The sequence below is a fragment of the Theobroma cacao genome, chromosome 3 (genome assembly GCF_053813885.1).
Source record: "Theobroma cacao isolate CCN51 chromosome 3, ASM5381388v1, whole genome shotgun sequence".
In the NCBI taxonomy this organism is placed as follows: Eukaryota; Viridiplantae; Streptophyta; class Magnoliopsida; order Malvales; family Malvaceae; genus Theobroma; species Theobroma cacao.
The window spans coordinates 2040765-2066008 of record NC_142641.1 but is presented as its reverse complement, the minus strand read 5'-3'; the positions used below and the strand labels follow the sequence as shown (position 1 = coordinate 2066008).

At 31.6% G+C, this 25244-nt stretch overlaps 2 protein-coding genes across 4 annotated transcripts; one reads left to right on the top strand and one right to left on the bottom strand.

Moving 5' to 3' along the window:
* Nucleotides 1-2332: 2332 nt before the first annotated feature.
* LOC18604056 (leucoanthocyanidin reductase) lies at nt 2333-6772 on the top strand. Its single transcript, XM_018118284.2, has 5 exons — nt 2333-2650; nt 2862-3002; nt 3286-3523; nt 5877-6080; nt 6249-6772. Exons 1-5 carry the CDS (start codon nt 2432-2434, stop codon nt 6524-6526), a joined length of 1080 nt encoding a protein of 359 aa, XP_017973773.2. The 5' UTR covers nt 2333-2431; the 3' UTR covers nt 6527-6772.
* A 2389-nt stretch (nt 6773-9161) lies between these two features.
* On the bottom strand, nt 9162-20128 carry LOC18604055 (Transmembrane Fragile-X-F-associated protein). Of its 3 annotated transcripts, XM_018118120.2 has the most exons (15): nt 19690-19845; nt 17855-18411; nt 17257-17347; nt 17012-17096; nt 16717-16801; nt 15061-15130; nt 14387-14456; nt 12855-12900; nt 12461-12710; nt 12179-12384; nt 12006-12080; nt 10500-10569; nt 10197-10277; nt 9664-9743; nt 9162-9543 (listed from the first exon to the last, which is right to left on the bottom strand). In XM_018118120.2, the coding sequence occupies exons 3-15, from the start codon at nt 17323-17325 to the stop codon at nt 9465-9467; spliced, it is 1266 nt and encodes a 421-aa protein (XP_017973609.2). In that variant the 5' UTR covers nt 17326-17347; nt 17855-18411; nt 19690-19845; the 3' UTR covers nt 9162-9464. The 3 variants fall into 3 exon arrangements, with proteins under 3 accessions (XP_017973609.2, XP_088660679.1, XP_007036429.3); XM_088804553.1 differs by lacking the exon at nt 17855-18411 and having other exon boundaries at nt 12179-12258; nt 19690-20128; XM_007036367.3 differs by lacking the exon at nt 17855-18411 and having other exon boundaries at nt 19690-20123.
* Nucleotides 20129-25244: the final 5116 nt, after the last annotated feature.

Genomic DNA, 25244 nt, shown 5'->3' with positions numbered 1-25244 from the left:
AACATATATATCATGATTTTTTTTCCAGGTATTAATATGTCATGAAAATTTTTGAACCTAATGACTCTTGGATATAGGCACTTACCTCTTATCTCAAGATTGGAACTCATAATTTTTCAGGAAATTAAATTTCCCCTATTCCATATTTTTTTCATGAATTTTTCATGGTAAACTCAAGTTATGAACACATGGTAAATGGGTAATCAACAAAGAGAAATATGAGATTAAGGGAAGTAATAGATTACTTCAATACTTAAATTAAAAAAAGTTTAGGACTAATAAAAAAATTCATTCAAAAAATTTGGTAAAATAACAAAAAATTTACCATATGACTTGAAGACGAAAAAAATTTGTTTTCAAAAATCAAACTCCATGTGACCCAAGAATCATAATAAAATCCCTATTAATAATGATTCTCACTTTTAATTTAAAAAAAAAAAACCAACACTCTATATGTAAGATAGATGATAAAATTTGATTAATTCAATCTCACATGTTGGGACTAGTAAATTCCATAAGATAATATGATTCCTTTCTGACAACCAATCAGGAAGAATTTCAATCAATTTTTGCTTAATAAAAAAAGATTATCCTGTCTGCCATTGTTGTCAGAGGGTTTTTTTTTTTCACAGTTTAAGATCTATGTTTTATATAATTAATGAGGCCATTCTTCTATATATATATATATATATGGAGTACTTGCACTAATTTAATCTCATTTAAATTTTAATTTACTAAAAAAGTATATATTAATTTTGGTCCATGCCTGCACAACAAAAAATATTATTTCTAAATTATATCGATAATTACAATTTACAAAGCTAAAATAAAATAAAATAAAAATTAAATTAAAAGCCTATTTGGTTTGATTTTTTTAAAACTTAAAAATTAATATAAAACTCTTATGAAAAATAATAGCTTTCAAAATTAAGTTAAATCTGTTTGGTAAATTTACTTTTATAAGCTCTATTTTATAGATAAGTTGTTTTGCAAAACAATTTATATAAGTTTTAATTTTAGTTAAAATTACAATCAAGGGTGTGTGTAATAAATAACTTTTTATTAATCATAAATTTTTTTTAGAACAATAAAAAAAGTTAATTTTATTTTCTTGTTTATTTGAAATAAAAAATATAAAATTTATAATTAATAATAAATCATAAAAAAAGAAAAATAGATAATATTAAAATTATTTTTAATAGATAAGAACATTTTGAAACAAAAAGAAAAGTTTTTCCGGAAAAAATATATGTTTTTAAAAATAGAGAAGAGAAATCTCTTCTCCAAAGGTTATTTTAAAGCTCTTTTTTTTTTTGTTTTGAAATTTTGTTCGTTAAAAGAAATTATTTTTTAAAAAATTTCTCAAAATATCTATTTGACTTGATTTTTATTTTTAAGAGACAGATAAGTTGAAAAAAAAAAATCAAATTAAATCGGCACTAAATGTTGAAAAAATTTAAAATTAATTACTAGAAGAAAAATTTATGGGGGAAGAAATTTTAATTTCAGAAGAAAAATAGAAAAAATTATATGTTTGAGTAGCTAGGCACCTAGCTGTTTTTAGTAGAGTTGACTTGGGCCACAATGGGAATGTGCTGTCTGACAGTCAAGGACGTGGTTATCCAACCACACTGTCAATCAAAAACCCACCAATCAGTCTTCCTCCTCCCCTCCCCAGCCTCTTTTACAAAGTACATACGTATATTTTCTTTTCTGTATTTTTGTTAGTTATAATACAAATCAAATCGGGTTTTAAGGGAATTTTTAATCTACAAACTATTTCTATACACAAAATTAGCCATACTAAGGAAGAAAAAAAAATTAATAATATCAAACAATGAGCACATTAGTAATATAAATTAATTACTCGATACAATGATAAAATTGCTTCAATTTTACATCAAAACTTGATTAAAAAAATTATCGATTGATTTTTTTTTTTAATCTTTAAATTTAATAATTTTTTTCCCTTAAATTTAACACGATAAGAATGTTCGAATGAGAGTCGGATGCTAGCTGAAGTTACTAATTAAGAAAAAAGTATACAACTTTTTAGCAAAAATGAATAATAGGATATTTGGTTTTATTATCCTATTATTCACTATTTTGCTAAAAAGTTGTATAATTTTTATAAAAAAAATAAATAAAGGGGGAAAAAGAGGAAAAAAAAATACTCAATGCTACCTAATAAAATGGCTACATACGGGTAGACAACAACTCATGCTACGAAAATTGCAATTCCATGTTCCCCTGTTGCTAATTTGCGCCATTGCTTTTGCTTACCTGCCCTTAATTGCTAACCTCTATATAAGCACAAGTCCATATTGCTTTTTGGTCACCGCCACATTCCTCACTCTCTCGTCACTCTTTTATTTTTTTTTTCTGGTTTCCTTTGTGCGCCAAAACTTAAGCTTAAGTAAAAGCAAACAATATGAAATCAACAAACATGAATGGTTCCTCTCCTAATGTCTCGGAAGAAACTGGTCGGACCTTAGTCGTTGGTTCGGGTGGGTTTATGGGCCGGTTCGTCACCGAAGCCAGCCTAGACTCCGGCCGTCCTACGTATATTTTGGCTCGGTCTAGTTCGAACTCTCCTTCCAAAGCCTCCACCATCAAGTTTCTTCAAGACAGAGGAGCCACTGTTATTTACGTATGTACAATTCTCCCTCAACACCTCTTCCATTTTCTGGTTACATTTTCACACGTATACAAATACATATACATTTCTAATGTGTAATTATTTGTGTATATTTATATATATGTAATGTATAATGTGTAATTATTTATGTATGTATATATGTATGTATGTATGTATGTATGTATGTACGGACGTTATACAATCTTCGGAATTGTTGTAACAGGGCTCTATCACAGACAAAGAATTCATGGAGAAGGTTCTGAAAGAACATAAGATAGAAGTTGTAATATCTGCAGTGGGAGGGGGAAGCATCTTAGACCAGTTCAATCTGATAGAGGCTATCAGGAATGTTGACACTGTCAAGGTATATGCTCAAAACAACAACTAACATTCATAGGGGAAGAAACTTAGATCTTGTATATGGTCAATGTAGTGACTTGTTTGGTATGTTTGAGCTTCTAGTTAGAATAAAACACTTATTGCATGCCTAGCTAAAAGTTAAGAACTTCTTTTGAAAACTAGTTTAGCTAGAGCTAAGCTATTCTAAGCAAGAAGACATTAAATAGTACCTAAAGCTATGTTTTTCTATTTAATTCAACAAGCATTGCACAAAATGGGTTAATGAGTCAAAGGTGAATCTGTTGCAGAGGTTCTTACCGTCTGAATTCGGGCACGACACAGACAGGGCTGACCCGGTGGAGCCAGGGCTGACCATGTATGAACAAAAGAGGCAGATTAGGAGGCAGATAGAGAAATCTGGGATTCCTTACACTTACATATGTTGCAATTCCATCGCAGCTTGGCCCTACCACGACAACACTCACCCTGCAGATGTTCTGCCACCCCTAGATAGGTTCAAAATCTACGGTGATGGCACTGTCAAAGGTACCTCATCTTTCTTTTTTCCTTCATTGGTTTTGTTTTTGTGTATCTTGACTTTAGTGTGGTTGGTAGATGGAAAACGATAGCATAGAAATTTGGGAAGAGAAGGATCGACGACAGATTTTGGTTTTCCAAGAAAATCAATGTCCCAGGATCTCTCATTAAATAACCACCTCCCACATGATATTTCATCTTATCATATCACAGTAAACAGATTACTAGTATTTGTTTGCTTGAGTTTTAAATGTCTTCTATTAGAAGCTAACATTGGGAAATTAATTAGAGTTCAGAACATAGGAAAAATGTTTAATGGTTGAGGTAAATGTTGCCTGCAATTTAATTCTGACATTGGTTGAGTTTGGTGAAACAAGAAAAATTTGAGTTAATTAATGGTTTGTCTCTGTTGTTTACAAAGATAGATAATACTGGATCTCTTAGTTTGGCTGGCAAATATTCAGCAGTCTTACAGTTTTAAGAACAAATGCTGCCTACCTACTGCCATCCCATTTTCTAGTAGAAGAAGGAAGAGACAAGGGACTGAATCTTTTGAAATGAAAAAACCAAAACACATGTAAATGATTGGATAAGAAAAAATATTAGGGAAAAAAAAAAATAGCAGTCATAGTCAAAGTGCTGATCGGGTGTCTAGATATATACAGGTATAGCATGTTATATTCTAGACGAAGGCACAGTATGGCAGCAGGTGTAGGCTTCAAATAAACTTTTATCTTATATGGCCTGCTGCTTTCACGAAATTGAAAATTTATCATCAACTAGGCCAGTTATCGTTTAATTCAAAATAGCTTTCAAACTAACCTAAATGGCCATTTCTTCAAAGCCCCGAGTAAACCTTTTTTTCCCATCTTTTTGGTAGTCGATAGTATCCACTTCATTTGCTTAATGCAATTATTTCATTCTAAACATTTCTGCTTCAATAATGACTTCCTCCAAATCTGGATAGCCAGAAGGGATATTTTCTACCAAATTGGAAGCTTTGAACTCACAGGCGAAAAGGGGTAATTTTTTTAATACCATGCCGTAACCAGCATAATATCATCACAAATCCATGATCATATTTTTACTAAATAGATCTCATATTTCATAGTATTTCTTACAGCTCTAAACCTACTCATTCAGCATTGTAAAATTGAGCAGCCAAGAGAGCTAGTCAAGCTTGTCCTTTTGATAGAGGACAAAGGAGAAAGAGTCTTAGTCAAAGTACAATGCACCCTGCTTCCTCTTTTTCTTTAGTAAAATAGTAGAAGCGACACCAGTTCTAAATAGGTTTTGCATCTTGGCTAGTTCCAAGAAATTTGCTAGTCATTAAGGCAATGCCCCATTAGGAAGGAAAAGTCGTAAGAATCGGTGGACCTCCCTTAGATTCCCAACGGATAGAATGATGTTGTGCTTCTTTCTTGTTGTTGTTGAGCAGCACTGAGAGGCACGTGACTGCTATGATGGGTTAGGTAGCAGATTATCACGTGACCCCATCCTCTCCTAACACTTTCCCAACCCTTTCCTTCTTTTCACCCCCAACAAACACACAAAAAGGGTTATTTATTAGCTACCGGGAACATTACATTAAAGCATCAAGTTAATAATAGTTTGGGAATTGAATTTTTAAACCTTTGACTCTGTCAATTTAGATCTTTCATTTTCAAATTGAGTTATTAATAAATTATTACAAAATAATTGACATAATATAGGACAACCCAATTTACTTGGGTAATCACTAAATTTTAAAGGCTATGTTGTTAGGCAGCCTATTCTAGGAGGAGTCAATGTCGACAACTGGACATTTGGGTTAAAAAGAAGTCCAAGATTTGATCAATCATAGGCTGTCCTAAGCTAATCGAAAAGGAGGAAGTCCCAACTAATTAACTGTTTCGGTAAACAAGTTTATTCTCAAGAGAGGACCACCGAATTCATGTCAGAGATTTGCTTATTAATTCAAAGATTTGGACTTCTGGATGTTGCCCGTGAGTTTCTGACGTTGGCTCAGAGCAAGTCTTTGATCAATCCTAAATTTGTCTACTTGTCAAATAAACTGCTCTACCCTTCTAATAATGAGTAAACCAGTCACAGAAAGCAACCCCCAGGTCCAACCTACTCTTCAACAGTTTGCTAGTTTAAAAAAAGAAAAAGAAAAATTGGGGTTTGCATGTACCTAAGTTACCATCTCTGCATTAAATTTAAGTTGTAGTAGTAGTTGTAAAATAAAGTCTAGAACCAAAAGCTTTTAATGAAAGACAACTTAGGTCCATAACTCACCATCATTATGAGAATTTTGAATATCAATCACCTTACTGTATATTATTTATGATGTTGACTCTATGATTTTGTGGTGAATGCCCAGCATACTTTGTGGCGGGTACCGATATTGGGAAGTTCACTATAATGTCGATAGAAGATGATCGAACACTGAACAAAACTGTCCATTTTCAACCTCCAAGCAACCTACTAAACATAAACGAGATGGCCTCACTATGGGAGGAGAAGATTGGACGTACACTTCCTAGGGTCACCATCACAGAAGAAGATCTGCTGCAGATGGCCAAAGGTTTGTCCTAATTATTTTCAGTTTTCTTTAAGGTTTTGGTTCAAGCAACTTAACCTTTCTCCAAGGAACTATATGCCACTCGGTTGGCTCCATTAAGCATTACTCCATGAAGCAGTAAGTTCTTGCCTAACAAAATGGATGCTAACCCAACTTGTGATATAAATGCAGAGATGCGGATCCCACAGAGTGTGGTTGCTGCATTAACTCATGACATTTTCATAAATGGCTGCCAAATAAACTTTAGCTTGGACAAGCCAACTGATGTTGAAGTCTGCTCCCTCTACCCAGACACTCCTTTTCGAACCATCAACGAGTGCTTCGAGGACTTTGCCAAGAAGATAATTGACAATGCCAAAGCAGTGAGCAAGCCAGCGGCAAGCAACAATGCAATATTTGTGCCAACTGCTAAGCCAGGAGCATTGCCTATCACTGCGATATGCACATGAGAAATATCTCACTCTATCCATTTTCACATCAATAATTCTTTTACAAGTTCTTTTAATCGTACAATGGTAAGAGACTTATCTGTTGCCAGTGTTTCTGGCAAAAACTAATCAGATGTATCTCTTGAATAAATATCTACAATGTGAAGGGTGAGAATTAGTAGTTAGAACTACCAGTTAAGTTATGTATTTTGGTAATTTAGAATCATTTTACTATTGGGAAATAAAGGAACTTCGTGTCTTTACGAACGGGAAACTGCCCTGTCATTCATAGCTCCGCAAACATCCAAATTAACTCAGAAAAAAAGAATCTTTAATATCTTGCTCTTAATTCTCAAGTAATCCAATCTCAGCAAAAATTGTTAGGTGTTTTGTTCATGTTCATCCAATCATTGGATCCCCTTAACTCCGAAAAGATATTAACTAATTGTGACCGCTCTTTCAAATGCCTATGCTCACTAAAACATGTAAATGAACTTTTTTTGGATCTTTGAGCTAACCTTCTGGTGCAAAGCAGAGTCACTACTATTGTAATTGTAACCAACAAATATTTGTCTGATATAAACAGTTGAATGACAACATATGGCAATTGAAAAATGTTACAAGTATCCGTCAACTCATCATTATTTTGAAATTTCTCCAAGGACATTGACCTACTTGGTCTAGGAGGAAAATTAAATTAAAGAAAAGGATTGACAATACACAATTTTAAGGGGCTGGTCCATGCAATGCAAGAAAATGGCTGCCACAGCCTGAGTAAATAGTCCACAATCTATAATTAAAGTACGAAATTCTGGATGACAGGATGAGGTAGGACACAGTTGCCATTTCAAAACTTTTGGCGAATAAAACTATTTTTGAACTCTCACCTCACCTAACAGCTTAAGGTTGTAAGTCACATTGATTCTTCAAATCGAATTAGAGTCTTTCTAACCATGTGATCAAAAGTTTGAATCTCAACAATCTATATTTCACCTAAGATTAGATTTCAGAACAAGCTTTGAGTCTTCAACCCAATGGCCAGCCCAGAAGGGCTCATGTTAATGAGTAGAAGTATTCTTGATTTCTAACCTAATAACTTAAGCTTTTAGGATGAGTGGCTCTTGACAAAACCAACTTGTTGAAGACAAATGCATGAGAAGGAAATCTTATTAGATGTTGTATGACTGGAATATTGATTAAGGAGGTTCTAAGCAAAGTTGGTTTTATTTAAACAGGATTTGGAAGGAAGGAAAGAAATTGCAGAAGTATCAAGAGAAGAACTATTGTTGGTGTTATGTTGCGTGAGTAGATTATTAAGGAATTTTGTGTGTGAGGCTAATATAAATTTTAGAATTGTCGATTCTAATGAAGTTAAATATTTAGCAATTGTGCATGGATTTTCTGCAACATTAGAAAATCCTTGCAGAGTGGAAACGAACCAATTAAAGCAAGCCAAATGTCATCAGCTGTAGGGCAAAGCCTCTAGTGTCAACTAACTGCATTGAGCTTTAGGGGAATAGAGACATCCCACCTGAACTGACTCCAACAAAATTAAATAAAATATTTAAAAGAATGACGCCTATATCCAATATCACTTTCACATTTTAACTAATTAAACTTTTCACTTGCATTAATTTGTGATGCTATTCACTTTGAAAAGCAACTATGTCAATATCTGGCAATCATCATTTCCTTTTTCATGATAAATCTGACAATCATCATTTTGTTATGGGTATAAAGTCCAACATCTGATTTTAGCACTAATACTTCTACTTGACATCTTAAAGAAGCCTTCTGTTTTTCTATTTGTGGTGGCATTTACTATCCCTATTGACAACACTGTCAAGAACCAAGTCACCATTTCCTTGTTCTTGGCCTTTTCTGCCACCGCTCAACAACCCTCAAACTCTCTTGGTTCTTCACTTAAATAATCCTAAAAGTTTTTTGTCAGTTGACTACTATTTTTTTGAAATACCTTTCAAAGATTATACATTTAATGGTATTCAATTCACAGTAATAAAAAATATTTAACTTGACACTAGTTTAGTAAGGTCATTTTTGGTATATTCTCTGTGATTGAATTACTTTCCATCATGTTTAAATTAATTTCTATGTTTGCAACTGTTTATCCATTTGAGTTATTTGCCTCTAAAATTAAATTGATACTACCATATGAAACTGCAATAAATGAAAGGGTTTTGTTTAGGAAGAAACTAATTATAAATACCCAATCGCATAACAGAATGGTTAATAAATAGTAAAATTGTTGTCTAGTTACATTCATTAAGCAATTAAGCTATTAGGTGATATTTTCATATTGGAAGTTGTTAAGGATTATTGTGAACAATATTTTTCAATCATCATAATAATATTTTGTTGAAGTAATGAGATAGTATGCTTGGGATTTTTTCTTTTAAATTTGTATCTTAAATTTTCTTGAATATTAAATATTTTGAATTTTATGTTAAACTTTTCTTAAAATATTTGTATTTTTAATGGTGCTTATTTACTATAAAAGCCCAAGAAAACAAATTTTCTAACCCATTGTTTAACTGCTTGCAAAAAGTCACTAGCACAAGAACCAACAAAAGGAATAAAATGAATATACCAGGGAGTAGAACTAACAGTGCAGTTTTAAAGTAAAAGAAAAAAAGGATTGAAACATGTCATTCTGTACTCTCAATGCCAGCTAACAAGCAAGCCAAATGTTACAAACCCATGTCACAAGATCATATCTATGATGAAATTATATTTACATTTTCTAAAGTTAAAAAAATATGAGGAAAAATCTTGTTGCAATTATAGCATGTGCATTCCTATATTTCTATACTAGCTTATGTCATTTCAAACAGGTAACACTCTCCATTGTGAGAACTTTATAAAAACATCTGACCTGTCTAAAGTTATTTGATCTTCACCTCACACTCCCATTTAAACAGAAAAGTTGCCAAGTTAGAAGTTAAACATCATATACAGGTAAACGTTCCTCGATGCAGACACGACAGATTGGGCATTTCCTACACTTCTCGCAGCAGGTACTGATAAGCACAACATCAAACGATAAAAGAAAATGTAAAAATTAAGGTGCAAAAAGGATAAAACTCCATTTGGATACATGCTGAAAACACAATGGCATCAAAAGAATGGCCATATTATACCTGCAAAGAATGCGATGCCTACAGGGGAGCAAAACCACACTAATTTCTCTCTCAAAGCAAACCCTACATAAGACTTTCTCCTGTACAACACATCAAGAACATACACAAATCAGCAGTGCAGAAAATAACATATCTCAGTCCGGTTTCATTAGGCTTACAATGCAGAATTTGACAATTAACACAAGCATCATCATCCACAATATTGACAATGTTAGAACCCCCCTAACATTACCAACCTAACCAAGCAAAGTTAAGAAATATTATAGCGTGTTCTTATAATCAAATGACAGAAAAATCGCTGGCATCTTTAACACACACACACACACACATATATATATATATATATATAGAAAGAGAGAGAGAGGGAGAGAAACAAGCCTGGAAGAACAAGGAGATTTCAAGCATTTGTACTTTCAAATACCAATGGACATCTCTATAATGAAATATGACTAAATATAGCCACTGAAAACACAGAACTTACTGAATTAACTATTTCACACTACAAAGCCACATAGGTAAAGTTGAATTATTACATTTTGAAGTCTTTCATACTCCTGCTGGCTGAATTTTGTTATTTCTGTTTGCTCACCCAGAGCTGCCTGAAGCCTCCATACCTGAGATGAAATAAACTATATTAAAATATGCACCGGCAGAAGCAGAAACTCTAAAATTGATGGACATTCTGGTATATCACACTACAACAATTTCAAAAGTATAACTCTAACATCACATGAAAGAGAAGAGAAACATGTCACGAAATATAGTACAAAGTACAAGCACAGAGATGCAGAAACCCAGTTAAAAACAGAAAGGAGTTGTATGCGAACTATAATCACCTCCTCAGCTAAATCCTTTTTAGGCATTTTCTTAACTATCTCAGGTGGATAACCAGAGAAGGTATTATACCTGCATGGAGCAGTCAAATGAAGAGGTTAGAGAAAAACGTAGTGAGAATGCCTAACGAGTAATCAGATTCTATGATTAGTTAAAAGTGGGATAAAACATTAACATCATTGAAAACCACTAATATGAATTTTGCCATGCCATGAATTTCCGCCATCAGCACCATTCTCTTACACTCTTTTCTTAAGTTTTTCGTTTCTTTAAATCATAACCATGTTTTACAACTTCCACCACCCCCCCAAAAAATAACAAAATCAAATAAAACCCAAATGAACAACCTATGCAGTTCCTTCCTTTGCGTCATCTTTCAGTCCTCAATAAAGGTGCAAAATTCACTCATATAGTAACACCCCCCCCCCCTCAAAAAAAAATTGTTGAATCAAACCGAGATGTTTGAAGCAATTTGGTTTGGTTTTTATTCAATTGGGTTCAGCAATGTCAAAAAGACCAGAGACTTTGAATCAACTTCAGACATTGCTATTGAAACACGAATTTGTTCAACAACTGAATTGAAAATAGCAATAATTAAATGCTTATTCGATTTTGTTAAGATTTAAAATTGCTTCTAAAGTCCAGATAGGTAATCAGATAAAAAATCTTTAACCATTTTAAAAGCTCGAAAAACAAATAATTATACCTAGTATCGGTTCTATTCGATTTTATTTGATTTTGACTTTTGTTAATAAAAACCCAAATTAATCCAATCAAAGAGAATTGAAGTTATTACTAACTTAAACGCATTCTCCATCTTTAATAAGATTCAAAAATGCATTTTTAAACCCCATAGGCAAAAATAAAGTCTTCACAAAGTCAAAGGCCTTTCAAAAACCCAAAATCTGATTAAGATAGCCGGAAAAATTCAATTTAGTCTACTACGTGTTTGAGATGGTTTTCAATTTCTAAATCTGAGCTGAACACTTCAATCTTATTCAACTTTATCAAAACCAAACTCAAATATACTCCTAAGTCCTACCCATACCAGCACCTATTTGACCATGTTAAAATGGTTTGATAAATGGATAACCACTTTAAGGGAGCATAAAGAGTTTGGATACGAGTTGATAAAAGTCTTAACCAAAAAAAAGTCCTTTTACATATAGCCATGCATTACCTTGCAATCCTGGCTTTGAAAATCTTGAGTAATAACATTCTTAACTCATATGGAGTAAAATAAAATATTGATAAGTGATATGGTAACTATTCACCTAAGCAGTTACTCTACATCTATCAAATTTCAGCTGTCCATCTTTCTTTAAAGAGATATCTCAAAAGTTTTATCCTCTTTCCTTTTTTAAACACCAAAAATCTCACATTTTCTGTGCTCCATTTTTATTGTTTACGATAGTTTTAGTATTTTTCAGCATTAAAGAAATTAACATCAATATAATCAAACTTTTTATTATCTGTTAAAGATGGAAAGAAAATAAAACTATACTAACCCAGAAACCCCATCATGGTAAAGTCGGGCCTGTTCCTCTCTACTTCCTTCATCAATTGACCACCAACCCAATAACCTGATTTTAGACAGACAGAATTAGCTGTGTCAATTCATGAACTGCACAATCTAGCCCAATAAAAATTTCTGTCAATTTGAAAACCAAATAGTCAGTACCTAGAGCCATGGTGCAAGAATCCCAAGCAATCATGAGCTCTTGATGAAAATCTGAAGTATAATCCTGTGCCAGCCCCACTCTGTAGTAAAAGTACAATTTTCTCTATTAACCTTGATGCAGAAAATAGTACAGCAGCACCGTGCAATAGGAAAAGAGGAGAGAACAAAATTGGAAGTGGTATATGTCTAGCACCAGCAGGTGTTCCCTGAAATTGGTAACAACCAAAGATTTGTCAATAAACATATCCCAACCATAGCCAAGACCACCAATAATGCACATACCTCTAAACGCATGCAGAGGAGGACTTGAAAACCAATTATTGGAATTTTCATAATGTGGCCACCAATGTCTTGCACGCCACAGATTGTATCCTGCTGCTGATCTTCCTCTGGAGTAACTACTAATCCACCGTTCCAGTCAAGATATCTGATAGTTGTGTTAGATGGACCAGCTTCTCTTGCAGGGGAGTTTCTATGAATTAGTGGATTAGACCACTTTGTACAGACCAGAAAAGCAAAGCTCTCAGCAATACTGCATGAAAAAATGTGTTAGCATTCACCACCTTTTTCTATATCACCCAAGTTCAAGCAGACTATCACGGTGCTATTTCCAGGAACCACTGGTAAATAATACTCAAAAAACAAATCAATGAAATTAAAAGCAGTGAAGCTGTACCCAAAATTTATAAACAAGTCCCACCAGCCAAGAGCACCTACATCACCTGCAATATTCGTAGAGGAATAGCTCAAACAGTAATCACTGAAAAGAAATTTTAACCGAAAAAAAATAAGTTAGATCAATCAATTTATGGCGTCAAAACATGCTGCAAACTTTAAGTCTAGTAACAAATTTTTTAATGGTCATTAAAAATATATTAGAGGAAAAAAAAAGGGAATCAAAACACCTATGTACTTAGATTAATCCAATTATGGGGCTTAAGAAGTGATGCAGACTCCGGAACACAATTCCAGTACCTAACTTTCCAGATTTTCTGTGTGCGTGGTCACAAGTGCAAGCACAAAGCAGCATGCACATGAGCACATGCATGTGTGTGATAAGAGAGATAAGATGTCCAAAAGTAGATTTTTCAACATAAATCTGAAATAAGCCAACCACGAACATACTAAAATATGCAGATTGCCCAAGAAAACAGGATGCACTATATGAATCCCTTTGTGTTTGACCACATAATTTAAAGCAAAATACATACTATTTCTATTTTCCTCTTAGGACCTTCCTACCTCCCCCCACACCCTCCCTCATTCTTTCACTCTCTCATGAAGGCCAAATCTTCATAGCTTTTTTGAAAATTAAAGAAAGGCAGCAGTTCTGGCTAGAGAAACATCTCAATAAAAATAATAATTGCAAATCAAGGATCAGTACACAGGGAAGAACACCATTCTATATGGATGATATGCTTTATCATTTTATTGATATGATACAGAGCCAACTACCCCGTGCCAACGCTGCCTTAATAGGATATTTAGGGATGGTGATTTGATAAAGACGCCACTCTAAATACTTGACCTATTACAGTTAATACTGACAACCAAAGACCTTTATCATTGCACCACGTGATTATTCATTTGCTTATGCACCAACAAACAAATACAATAATTTCAAATGCTAGGGAATCACCAGTCACACTAACCCTAGTGACAGAGACATCAAAAACTTCAAAAGATAATAACAATAATAATGGACTAAATGACTCCTGTGACAACACCACATACAAGCTTTACATGAAAATATCAAGATTAACAGCTTCTGGATCTGCAAAACACAAAAATGATCTCATGTAACAATTGCCTTACAGCACTTAGAACTTCGTTTGGTCTCAAGCAAGAATACACTGTCCAACCTATGAAGAGTACAGACATTCAAGCTTCTGAAATCTCCAGGACTAAAATGCTGTTAATTTTTGTTCTCTATTATATAAAATTACAAACTACACAGTTCACTCCAGTTTATCAAGTAGCATTCGTGAGCCACATGCTTTACCAATCCATATACCTTTAAAGTATCAGAAAATGGAACTTCGTAATTTATCACTATGCCTGTACAAGAGTGATATGTTTCACTGGAATGATATAGATAACAGGATCAAGAAACTAGAACATAAAGCTTATGTAGACAACAATATTATGCCTCAGTTTGTGTGCTACTCCTCATAATTGTAGCAAAGTTAAGGGGAGTTAAGAAATTACCACATAACTTCAGAAGAGTGAAGATTGTAGCAGCAACAAAGAAGACCATAGAAATTGCAACCCAGAAGTGCTACAAATCATCAAGAGGGAGCTTATTATAGTCAATTTTATATTATTTGACAGGCTTACATCCCAAATAACAGAAAATATTTTATCTAAAACCAAGTTTCTCAATAATGCTCAACATGTTTACCATGACACCTAACTCAAAATAGTTGCCATACATCAAAACAATCATATGCTTATTCTAACTCTTGGTTTCTTGGAGACATGAAGAATAAAAACAATACAAAGCACTAAAGGGCTATATCTAGTCTTATCCATAAATTCATACACTCAATTCATTTATAACCATTTTAGCATTCCGCATAATAGCCTTTTATAGTTTTTCTTGATTGTCTGCATGATATATTAATGAAAACAAGGAGAAAATAACTAAAAAATGATGAAGTAGAATAACAGTGCTATTTGATTCATTTTTCTCAATGACAAAGCTTAGATCTGAATCCTATGAGTAAGTAGAAAGTTCTTAAGGTTAAAACCCACAAGATCAAATATTTGAATAGAATCTTCATATTTTGAATCTGCATTATCTTAGAGTACTTAATATGTAATTCGGTAAAAAATATGATATAAACTGGATTGCCAAATTTGCTAAGTTCAATTAAACTTACAGGTAGTGTCTCCCATATTGCTTCATCACTAATGCTTTCATCATCTCCTGGCATCAGAGCCCTGCACATTCTGAGGAAGAAAATGACATCCATCACTACGATGAAAGCATAAGGGCTAATTAGGTTCAGAGAAAACTGAATTACCAGGAACAAGGGAAGAAAAGATGTGCTTAAAATTTTAATCATTTAATACTGAAGCTAATTATCCTAATCCAAATTTCTAGTATGCCGCTCTATGCTAAGAAGCATAACTAAGAGAAGGAGAAAATAGCATATCTAATATCAACCAAAATATTTCCACAGCACATACCTAAAACATTACCTGCTCCATTTGCACTCCCTTGTTACCAAAAAGGAAAAAAGATTATAATTTCCATAAAATATGAAGTACTTAGCTATTGTTCGTTTAAAACAGAAATCATGAAGCCACCAGAAACCCATAGTTGTTTAGCTTTTAATTGTTTTCTAAAAAATAATGCTCTCAGTCTAGCAGGGACTGCCACAAACAACTCAGTTCAGCTGGCTTCATCCCCTATCGATCGTTTTATACTAACTTTTTTTTCCTTAGTTAAAAGTAAAACCAGATAACGACAAAGAATGATGAAAGCTGAGATGCCTAATATAAACAGTCAAATGGTTAATCTTCTTTCTTATATAACTCTCAGGAAAATTATCAACCATTCATTGCTATTACTAGCTAGTTTCTAGCTTGGCTATCATACTCCTAGGCAGACTAACAAGATAAAGTCTGTCAGATGTTATGAATGAAGCAAATTCTTTTTCTCTAATATGAATCTATATACTTTTATACATAGTTTATTTTCTTCAAAAAGTTTACATAAGAAGTCTCCATCTTGCCTAAGGCTTTTTGCCTTTCAAAGCTGCAGACTAATTGAGCTAATGCAATAGTTCATTTTCTTTACTTTGAAAAGTTTATAGTAGAAGTCGCCATCTTGCATGCCCAAGGCCTTTTGCCTAAGCTACTGACTAAATGAGCTAATGCAATAAAGGGGAGGGCCACATGACACAGCATTTTAGCAGCCCACTTAATGCCATGATTTTTATACATAATAAGGTAAAAAAGTGAATGCAGAATGCAGATATTTGCCTATGTCGTATGAGATGATAATGCTATCCTTCTCAGCCTTTGACATTTGTCATCAATCCCTGAATAAAACCAAATAGTTATACAATAAAGACTTGTAATCCAAGTCTTCCCTTCTTAACATACAATCAAGTTTTGACATAAACAAGTCTAAAAACACTGAGAATGCCATTAAATATTGTTTTTCCATGAGTGAGTGAAGCCACATATTGGTTAAATCCTAAATGCCCAAATCAACCCTTGATGAGGACAGACCACATTCCACAATCACAGATTGGTACCAATCTACTACAAGTTCAGCAATAGAGAACACTTGGAATTAGCATACAAAGATGCTGAGGTCAACTGATTCCCTACATCAATTTATCAGAGCCTTATATAGTTCCATAATAATGATAAGAAAATGCATGAGAAAGAGTTAACGAGCAATAATCCTCAGTTAAGTGAGTAAAGGCATGAACTAGAATTGAGATCTCTCTGATGATGGGACTAGTGCATGATTTTAACAGACTAAGAATGAAAAGTTCAATAAATCTTTTAAATTAAAGTACCTGAAATTGTCAATTAAAATAATTATTTCAAACGCCAACAACGGAAGAAAGATAATCTTCAAGTTTACAGCAGGAAAACCGTGAACTGTAACAAAAGAATCAATGATGTTGGTGAACAAACCCCATCAAAGAAGAATGGAAACACTGTAATAATTTAAAGTTTTACTTCACCTATGACAACAGAACTCAAATTTGACATATTGATCATAGAAATAAATTAACCTTACTAAGAGAGATAATAAACATTCAAACCCCAGTAACATGAAAAAAAGAAAAGAAAGTGTTGGCTCCATACCATATACACTCTCAAGATATATACAAAGAAGCAGCTCAAATGCTATAAGTAGTGGTGTCGCAACAATGGTATGACATGGTGCCCACTATCCAAGCCAAAAAAAAAAAAGAAAAAGCAATAGTTATGATCATAAAACTTGATTACGAATTTGAAACTTTCACATCCAGAAGAACCCAATAGAGAATTTATGGTTAATCAAAGTTTTATTCAAGTAACATGAAGGTCATAGTAACGGACTGACATACCTGACGATTATGGGGGACTGAAGGAGCAGGTAATGAAAATCTTCCACGCACAACAACTCCATGAAACATCCAAAGTGGAAAAAATATTATCCTGCAATCCAAAGCCATTACATAAAGCAACTAAAACCTAAAATCAATAAAGAAGTCGATACAAAAAGACATAAAAACCATATGCCTAAGATCACTGGGATGTCATATTTCTCAGCATTTAAATCAAAACAACAGCAAATCAATCTACATATTCAAACAACTTATGTTTCCCTCCCTTCAAACGAAAAAACACAACTTGAAGAAAATGGATCTATTTTACTCATGAAAATGTTAGCTCTTTACTCTTCAAGAGAAAAAAGGTAATGCAGAATAGATCCAAAACATTAAAAAGTGGAAAGAAAAGAAAGATTAAAGAAAAAAAAGCTTTGAGAAAACTTAAAACATTCTGCTGAAAAGACAAGATTTTTAGCAGAATATGACAACCCTCAGCATTTCAGATTTTATTTGAGGAGGTGGCCACCATGTGATTCTATTACTCTTTCAACAGCAATAAAATCCAATACCACATAAAACCTACAGCTTTATATTCAAACAGCAAGAATCTCACTTCTTCAAGCTCTTCTTTGAATGGAAAAAAACCACCTAGCATCTCCAACACCCCCAGCCTCCAAGTCCTCATCATCTACATGCACAGTGATGGTCAAGTCCAACTAGCTCTCACAACTGGACCGTCCTTCTATCTGATATCCACTCCATCAGAGCACAAACTCACTAATCCATCTCACCACCACCCACATCATATCCCTGGCACCCCCATATTCCTAGATTTCTTTCTCTATTGTCCAATCACAACAAAGATGCCCTCTTGAGCCATGAATTCCCAAATATGTTAATAAGTTTGAAGAAAACCCAATAATACTGAATGTCAAATCATTTTTCAACAGTTAAAATTAAAAAGCTTGAATAAACAACTTATGAAGTTTACATGATTGAATTTGGATGGAATGGATACAATATTGAATTTCTTATAATCTATTTCTCTACATAGAAAATATGAGAGGAAGAACAGCTGCTTTTCTCCTTTGCTTGGATGATTAGTTGTTTGACATTCCTGAATTTTGTAAACTTCACTCTCCTTTCTGATTTTGGAAGCAGTTTGAGCAACTGACATTCAAAACCGGGCCATATGAAATAAATTAGTCATTTAACTTTGAGATTTCAACAAGATCCTAACATGAACTTCAAACCATATTTGAGGAATAAAGAAAAGCCCTCCTGTCACACCTGAAGAGTGAGGATTTTTCTATTTAAAATATTGCTATTTGGAAGCTAATGGGTCCAACAAAAAAATGCAAGCAGGTGCATGTCAGCCATTTTCTTCATTTATAGTATGATAAAGTATCTGGTCATGCTATCCAATAAGTACTAAAAGACCAGCTGGTGTAAAAACTGGAAATGTTTTCCTGCTATCTAACTTATTACATCGCACAGCTGAATGTCACCAAGAAAGTTCATAACAATATTCCTATTTTCCAATAATATGAAATTTCACTTCTCAGTCTTGTCCCATAGTTTGTTTTCACCACTTTTTTATTTCCAAAAGAACTTCTTCACTCATTCTTCATTCTCACACAAAAATATTTAGAGGGTGGAGGAAATCCGTACTTCCTTCATCCTTGTGGTCCACAGGCTTTTCCTTTTCTCAAAGCGTCAAAGAACATCCATAGTACAAGTCCCTTTCTGCTAAACAAATAGTGATAGATAAAATGAGCTTCAGGCAACTGTAAGTTTCCTTTGAAAATGAACCGTAACTGTGTCCAGCAACTCCACTGAAAAACGATCCCAAAACTGTTTTAAGTTAATTTTCTAGCACTTGTTTCCAAGTTTTATTGCTTTGGTTTTCAACGTGAAGCTTTAATTCCTTTGCTCCTTTGCTGTATGCTAAAGGTTTCCCATTAATTTCAGCTCTAATAACATAACAATATCAATCCAATGCACCCAAATACATATTGTAAAAGAAAACTTCATATTCTTCAAAAATAATATCGATTGCAAAAACATTCATTTATCAAAACTATAGCACAAATCCATCAATTTTTAGTCACCAAAAAATCATTTCCGGTTACAATATTTTCCCTGTCTACTGAACTTGTAGAAGGAATAAACTTTGCAAGCAAAAACATATTCTCTCCTCAAAAATATTAAAATTTAAAAAAAAATAAAGCTTTATCCTCAGCAACAGCAAGCGCTTCCTAAATAATCACCAAAACTTCCATTAATCCACACAGAACCCCCAAAAAAAAAATTAAATACGACCTTTAATTTTAAAAAGAAAAACGTTCAATTTCAGCAGCGAATTCAAGCAAAATCAAATAGAAACCCAAACATGCAAAAACGAATAAAACAAATTTACATATGAGAGAGAGAGAGAAATGAACCGACCACCAAGAGTAAGAAACGACATGATCCAGCTTAAGCAGGAGCAAAAGCGTGAAACAGAAAAGAAGGCTATGCGCTACCAAAGCCTGCACCGACTTCAACACTCTTCTCCAACTCATCTTCTTCTTCTTCTTCAAATTTCCAAAACAACAAACTCGGATTAACTCATACACAGAAGAAAGCAGAGCCCTAAATTTTCACTAAAACAGCCTTCCCTTCCCCTCCTCCTCCTCCTCCTCCTCCTCCTTTTCTTCCTGTAGATTCTCTTTGAGTTTTAACTAATTGGAATCTTTAGTTGTAAGGGAAAAGGAAAAGATTTTCTCTTCGGAGATTTCGGTGGGCGCCAATAACCCATTCACTACCTCCCCTTTCCTTCCTTTTCTTTTCCTCTCTCTCTCTCTCTTACGTTTTGGATTTTTCTTTTTTTATTTCCGATTAATGAATAAAAAACAAAACGCATTTACTCCCAACCCTTCTGTTCTCTTCTTCTCATCTTCGCTTTGACGCCAGAGCTACGCACCAATAACAGACTGTTAATTTTTTAATTACCAAAATACCCTTAAACACGTACAAATACATTAATTTTTAAATCGATAATATTTTGATAATTTTATTGAATAAAATTAACAACTTAACTCTCTCAAGAATAATAATTATTCATAAAATGTTAATTAAAAATAAAAAAAAATCATAAGATGTTATGTAAAAAATATTTGAAATTGTAAAAAGTATCGATGAAATTTACTCTAAATGACCGAACTTTATTAACAATAATAAAATGAACAATTTCCTTTTGGTTTATCATTGTTGAAACTTATAATATTACCTAAAATGTTTTACTTCACAAATTCAATAATCTAAATCATTATAAAAATAAAATGTCTTTTTTTGTATTATTTTATTAGTGACCTTCCTCGTTAGTAACAAAGTTCTTATTTAATACTAAAGAAAAACTTTAATAATTAAATATTTTATTTTTTTAATATATATTTTGTGCTTCCTCTGTTCTACTACCTTTCTTTTGTCTCATATTAACCTTTTTCTTCCTAAGAATGTCACCTATTTTGTTTTTAATCCCTATGTGAAAAGTACAAGATTAACTTTGAGTAAATTTATTTAAAATAATGATTAATTGATAAAGAATGTGCGGTCCAACATGTCTCAATCAATTCATACTGACAAGCATTATCAAATATTCGTGGATAGCTTAGCAAATTACAATTAAAAATTAAGTATAAAAATAGATAGCATCAACATCGTATTCCTAAAAATATCATACTTTAATACTTTATAATAAACGAAAAATTTTAAGAGAAAATAGGACAATCATATCTTAGATCCTTTTTTTCTTAAAAGAGATAATCATCTAGGTCATAATTAAATTATTTATAACAAAGTTTTATTTTATTTGAAAAAAAAGACATAATATTTTAAATATTTTTTATATTGTTAAAAAATAAAATATTTTTTATTATTTTATTATATTCAATTAATTTTTTATATTTTTATTTTGAATCATATGGACTTTTATAATTAACGTTTAACTCATTGACAATAGTCAAAATATTATTAATCATTTTTATATCACGTGATGTTATTATAAAGAATAAAAATGTCACATGGTCATATGAATATGTTATATCATCATTCATTATGATATATTAATATATCGCATTAATATCACGTGACATTACATAATAAAATATATTATGACCAATAATAGTATGTCAATTATTAATTTTAAAGTCTTACTTAATTGAAAATAAAAATATAAAAATTTAATTAAATATAATATAAAAATAAAATTTTATTTAAATTTTGTTTCCTTCTCAAAATCAAACTTTTTTGTAAGAGAAAATTGTGATAAATGACATTTCTTGATAAATACATTTTAAAAGTAACTATCAAAATAAATTTAACTATTTTTAGCTATATTTAGTCATGATTTGACGAAAATACCCTTTAAACTATTTCAAATAAATTAAACCATTCATCACAATTTCTCCTCATTGCTTTTCATTTGTGCTTCGAATTTCTCTCTCACCATCTCAGTATCTCAAATTTTATCGATTTCTCTGTTTGGCATTTATCTGCTATGCTTCCGATTTCTCTCTATTGTTTTCAAATTTCTCTTTCTTAAGCTTTCATTACACCAAGCAATGGTTTTGACATGCTTTGGTGGGTGACTGTTTGAAATTTTTGATTTTTAAGTATTTTAGATAAAACTAAAACGGTAGAAATAATCACAGATGTATGAAATAGCTTTTAATTGAATCAATTCATGACCTACAAACTAATAAACTCAAAATTTTAAAATTTATAAATTTAGGTTTTCAAATAAATTTTTTTATTTTTAGTCAAAGTAGGTGTTTTAGATAAAAAAACATTTGTATTTTAATTTATGAAAACATATTAGAAACACTTTAATCTGTGCTAAATTATCAAAAAAATAAAAAAAAAGTTTAGAGGATTTAAAGTTTTGGTTCGTAAGTAACAATAAAATTTTATGCATTAAAGTGTAACAAAATGTTTTTAAATATGTCGTGTAACAATAATATTTTTCAATATGGAGTGTAATAACAATATTTTTTTTTCAACATGACGTGTAACAACATTTTTTAACCATGACGTGTAATATATTTTTGTACATGTCGTGTAACAATAATATTTTTTTCAACATGATGTGTAACAACCTAACCATGGCTTGTAACAGGTTTTTGTGCATGGCGTATAACAAGCTAATTATAACTTGTCACGGGTTTTTATACATGACTTGTTACATATTTTTGTACATGATGTGTAACAAGCTAACCATGGCTTGTCACATATTTTTGTGCATAATTTATAACACGCTAACCATGACTTGTCACAGATTTTTGTATATGATGTGTAACATCATAGCGTGTAACTTCATTAAAAATAATTTTATCTAACTTGACTAAAAATAATTAAAATTATAAAAAATATTATTTTTAAAAATATTTTATCTTTAAGAACTATTTTTTAAAATATCCTTTCTTATAATTTTGAAAAATGATCAAACAGTCAAGGACGGTCCAAAAGAAAGGAAAAGTAGTACTACTTTCACAAACCTGTAGAAAAATAGATTCGGAAGCCACGGTTATCAAAAGCTAAAGTGTCTTAATCACCGTTGATCAATCCTTTCTTAATTAATTAACAAGATTAATTTACACGCGTACAAACGACACGTATTTACGAAAATACCCCATCGAAACGAAAATCCCGGAAACGACACGTTGGAAAAGTGACGTGTCGTTGTTTGTTTCGGTTATTATAGTTGCGTTTTGGGGACAAACAAAAAAGCATCCGCTGACAGGTCGAGTCAAGGTGGTGTTTTAGGAAGGTGCAATGGGGTTGCAGCAGCTGTCTTTCCTGGATCACGTGGCGTGATGGGAGTGGTTATTTATAGTTAAAAATGACAGATGTGTCAGGGGAGTTAGATTATTGTCGGGTGTCGTAAAATCCAAAGCCCGACAGAGGGACTTTTATCAGTAGGTAAAGCAATTACTTTACATTTTTCTTTCCTTTTTTGGTGGAATAGCTTTTCTTTTTTGTTCCTCAATAAACATTTTACACCAACATTTTTTTGTACAAAAAATATATTTAATTTATATAAATAAAACATAAATAATATGTATAATTAACAAAAAATAGCATATAAATAGTAAAAAAATTAATAAAACATAATCTCTGTTTTTGGTCAATGAGCGAATCATAACTTTATCTCATATAAATTAATATATATTTAATAAAAAATTTAAAATGATGAGTTTTATGTCATTTTATAATGTGTAAAATATATAGTAAATATAAATTTGAAGAAAATAATATTTTATTTTTGGATGTAAAAGAGGGCATTTGAGACAACTTAGGTGCTATTTGATAAAATAATATATTTATAAAATTGTTTGATATGCTACTTAAAAACAAGTACTAAATAAGCTTTTCGTTGAATGTCTTATTAAATAAATATATGAATTTATTAGGATTTACATTAAAAAAATAAAAAAAGAGAGAAAATAGTGCAAAATTAATGTAATTAAATACTTAAAATTTTCAATAGTTTTAATTAAAAATGTTATAATAAGTAATTTTTCCCGCCAAAAAAACACAATCACTCCATTTGGCAATCAAGGATTGGCTATCAAAAGCCATTGGGACCCAATACTTATTATTATCAACATATTATCTGATTTGATTTTTAATCTTCCGAATCATTGCATCAGCTGTATTTGTCCTGTTTAACAAAAATATCATGATCACTAATTTCAGTTTGTAGTATCTGATTTGATTTTTAATCTTCTGAATCATTGCATCAGCTGTATTTGTCCTGTTTAACAAAAATATCATCATCACTAATTTCAGTTTGTAGTTATCATTTGACGTAAGGTATTTTCATGCTCTTTTCATTATTTTGGCATTTTCTGCATTTCTCTCCTGATTTTCTTCTTATATTACTATTTTTTAATAATTGTTTTAATGGGTATGCATATCAAAATGCAATGAATTTGTATATTTTCAATTAAAAAAATACTACTAAGTTCAAAAAAAAATTCAATCGAAATAATTGACGGGCGAGGATTATATTTTTATCTTTTTACATAAAATATCGTTGATGGTTGTATATCAAAATTTTTTTAAATATAATTAAAAAAAATTAATAATAAACTGTCGAGATAATATATTTAATTAAATAAAAACTTAAAAATAAATTGTAAAAGGTTAAAAAGGAATAATTTGTAAACATTATATATTATCTATGGAGGAATCATCTGTTCTGATTATTTTTTTCTTTTTTGTTTCATAAGCTTCCAAGAATATATTAAGCATTGGCTAATGGACAAAAATAATAAAGAAGAAGAACAATTGCCTATATTCCAAACACTTTTTGACTAGATATTCAAAAATGTCCGTGCATTTGGAGTTTTTTTTTTTATTTATGAAATGTACATAGAAGATTGGGATGTTGAGAAAAAGATTAATGGACGGATTTACTAATTTTAATTTTATTTAAAAATAATAAGAAGAAATTTAGAAAAATGAAATAGGCTGAACTTTTCTCATTAAATTGAACTGACTTAACCTATCTCATTAATTAAAGTTTATTAATTAAGCAATTTTAACCAATTTTTGCATTACTACTAAAAGTTTTATTTTAGATAAGAAAACAATAATAAGAAATTTAAAAAGTGAAATACATCGAACCTTTCTTGTTAAGTTGAATCGATTTAACCGATCTCTTTAATTAAATTAATTAAATTTTATTAATTAAGTCAAATTTTTTTTCTTAAACTTGAAAGAAAAAAGATTCAAATCATGCTTTTTAAAAAGAGAAATTATATACCAATTAATAAGTTAACTATCCAAATACATTAAGTCAGTTTTAATTAAAGACAAAAAAAAAAATTCTTTCTCAATGGCAAACTAAAGAATAAATGCAAGGCCCCACACCTGAGAATATGAGACATGTTAGTTTACTTTAAAAGTTATGTTTTGAGAGTCTTCTTCTCTCAAAACTATACCTTAGATCATTCATA

Bases quoted from the DNA above. Each gene is read 5' to 3' on its own strand.
- LOC18604056 (XM_018118284.2), top strand. From the start codon at position 2,432: ATGAAATCAACAAACATGAATGGTTCCTCTCCTAATGTCTCGGAAGAA. The intron at 3,003-3,285 runs GTATATGCTCAA...AATCTGTTGCAG, and splicing joins GGAATGTTGACACTGTCAAG to AGGTTCTTACCGTCTGAATT. The intron at 6,081-6,248 runs GTTTGTCCTAAT...ATATAAATGCAG, and splicing joins TCTGCTGCAGATGGCCAAAG to AGATGCGGATCCCACAGAGT.
- LOC18604055 (XM_007036367.3), bottom strand. From the start codon at position 19,805: ATGAGTTGGAGAAGAGTGTTGAAGTCGGTGCAGGCTTTGGTAGCGCAT. The intron at 17,348-19,689 runs GTCGGTTCATTT...TTTGGATTGCAG, and splicing joins GTCGTTTCTTACTCTTGGTG to GATAATATTTTTTCCACTTT. The intron at 12,385-12,460 runs GTATGTGCATTA...TACCAATTTCAG, and splicing joins TCCTCTGCATGCGTTTAGAG to GGAACACCTGCTGGTGCTAG.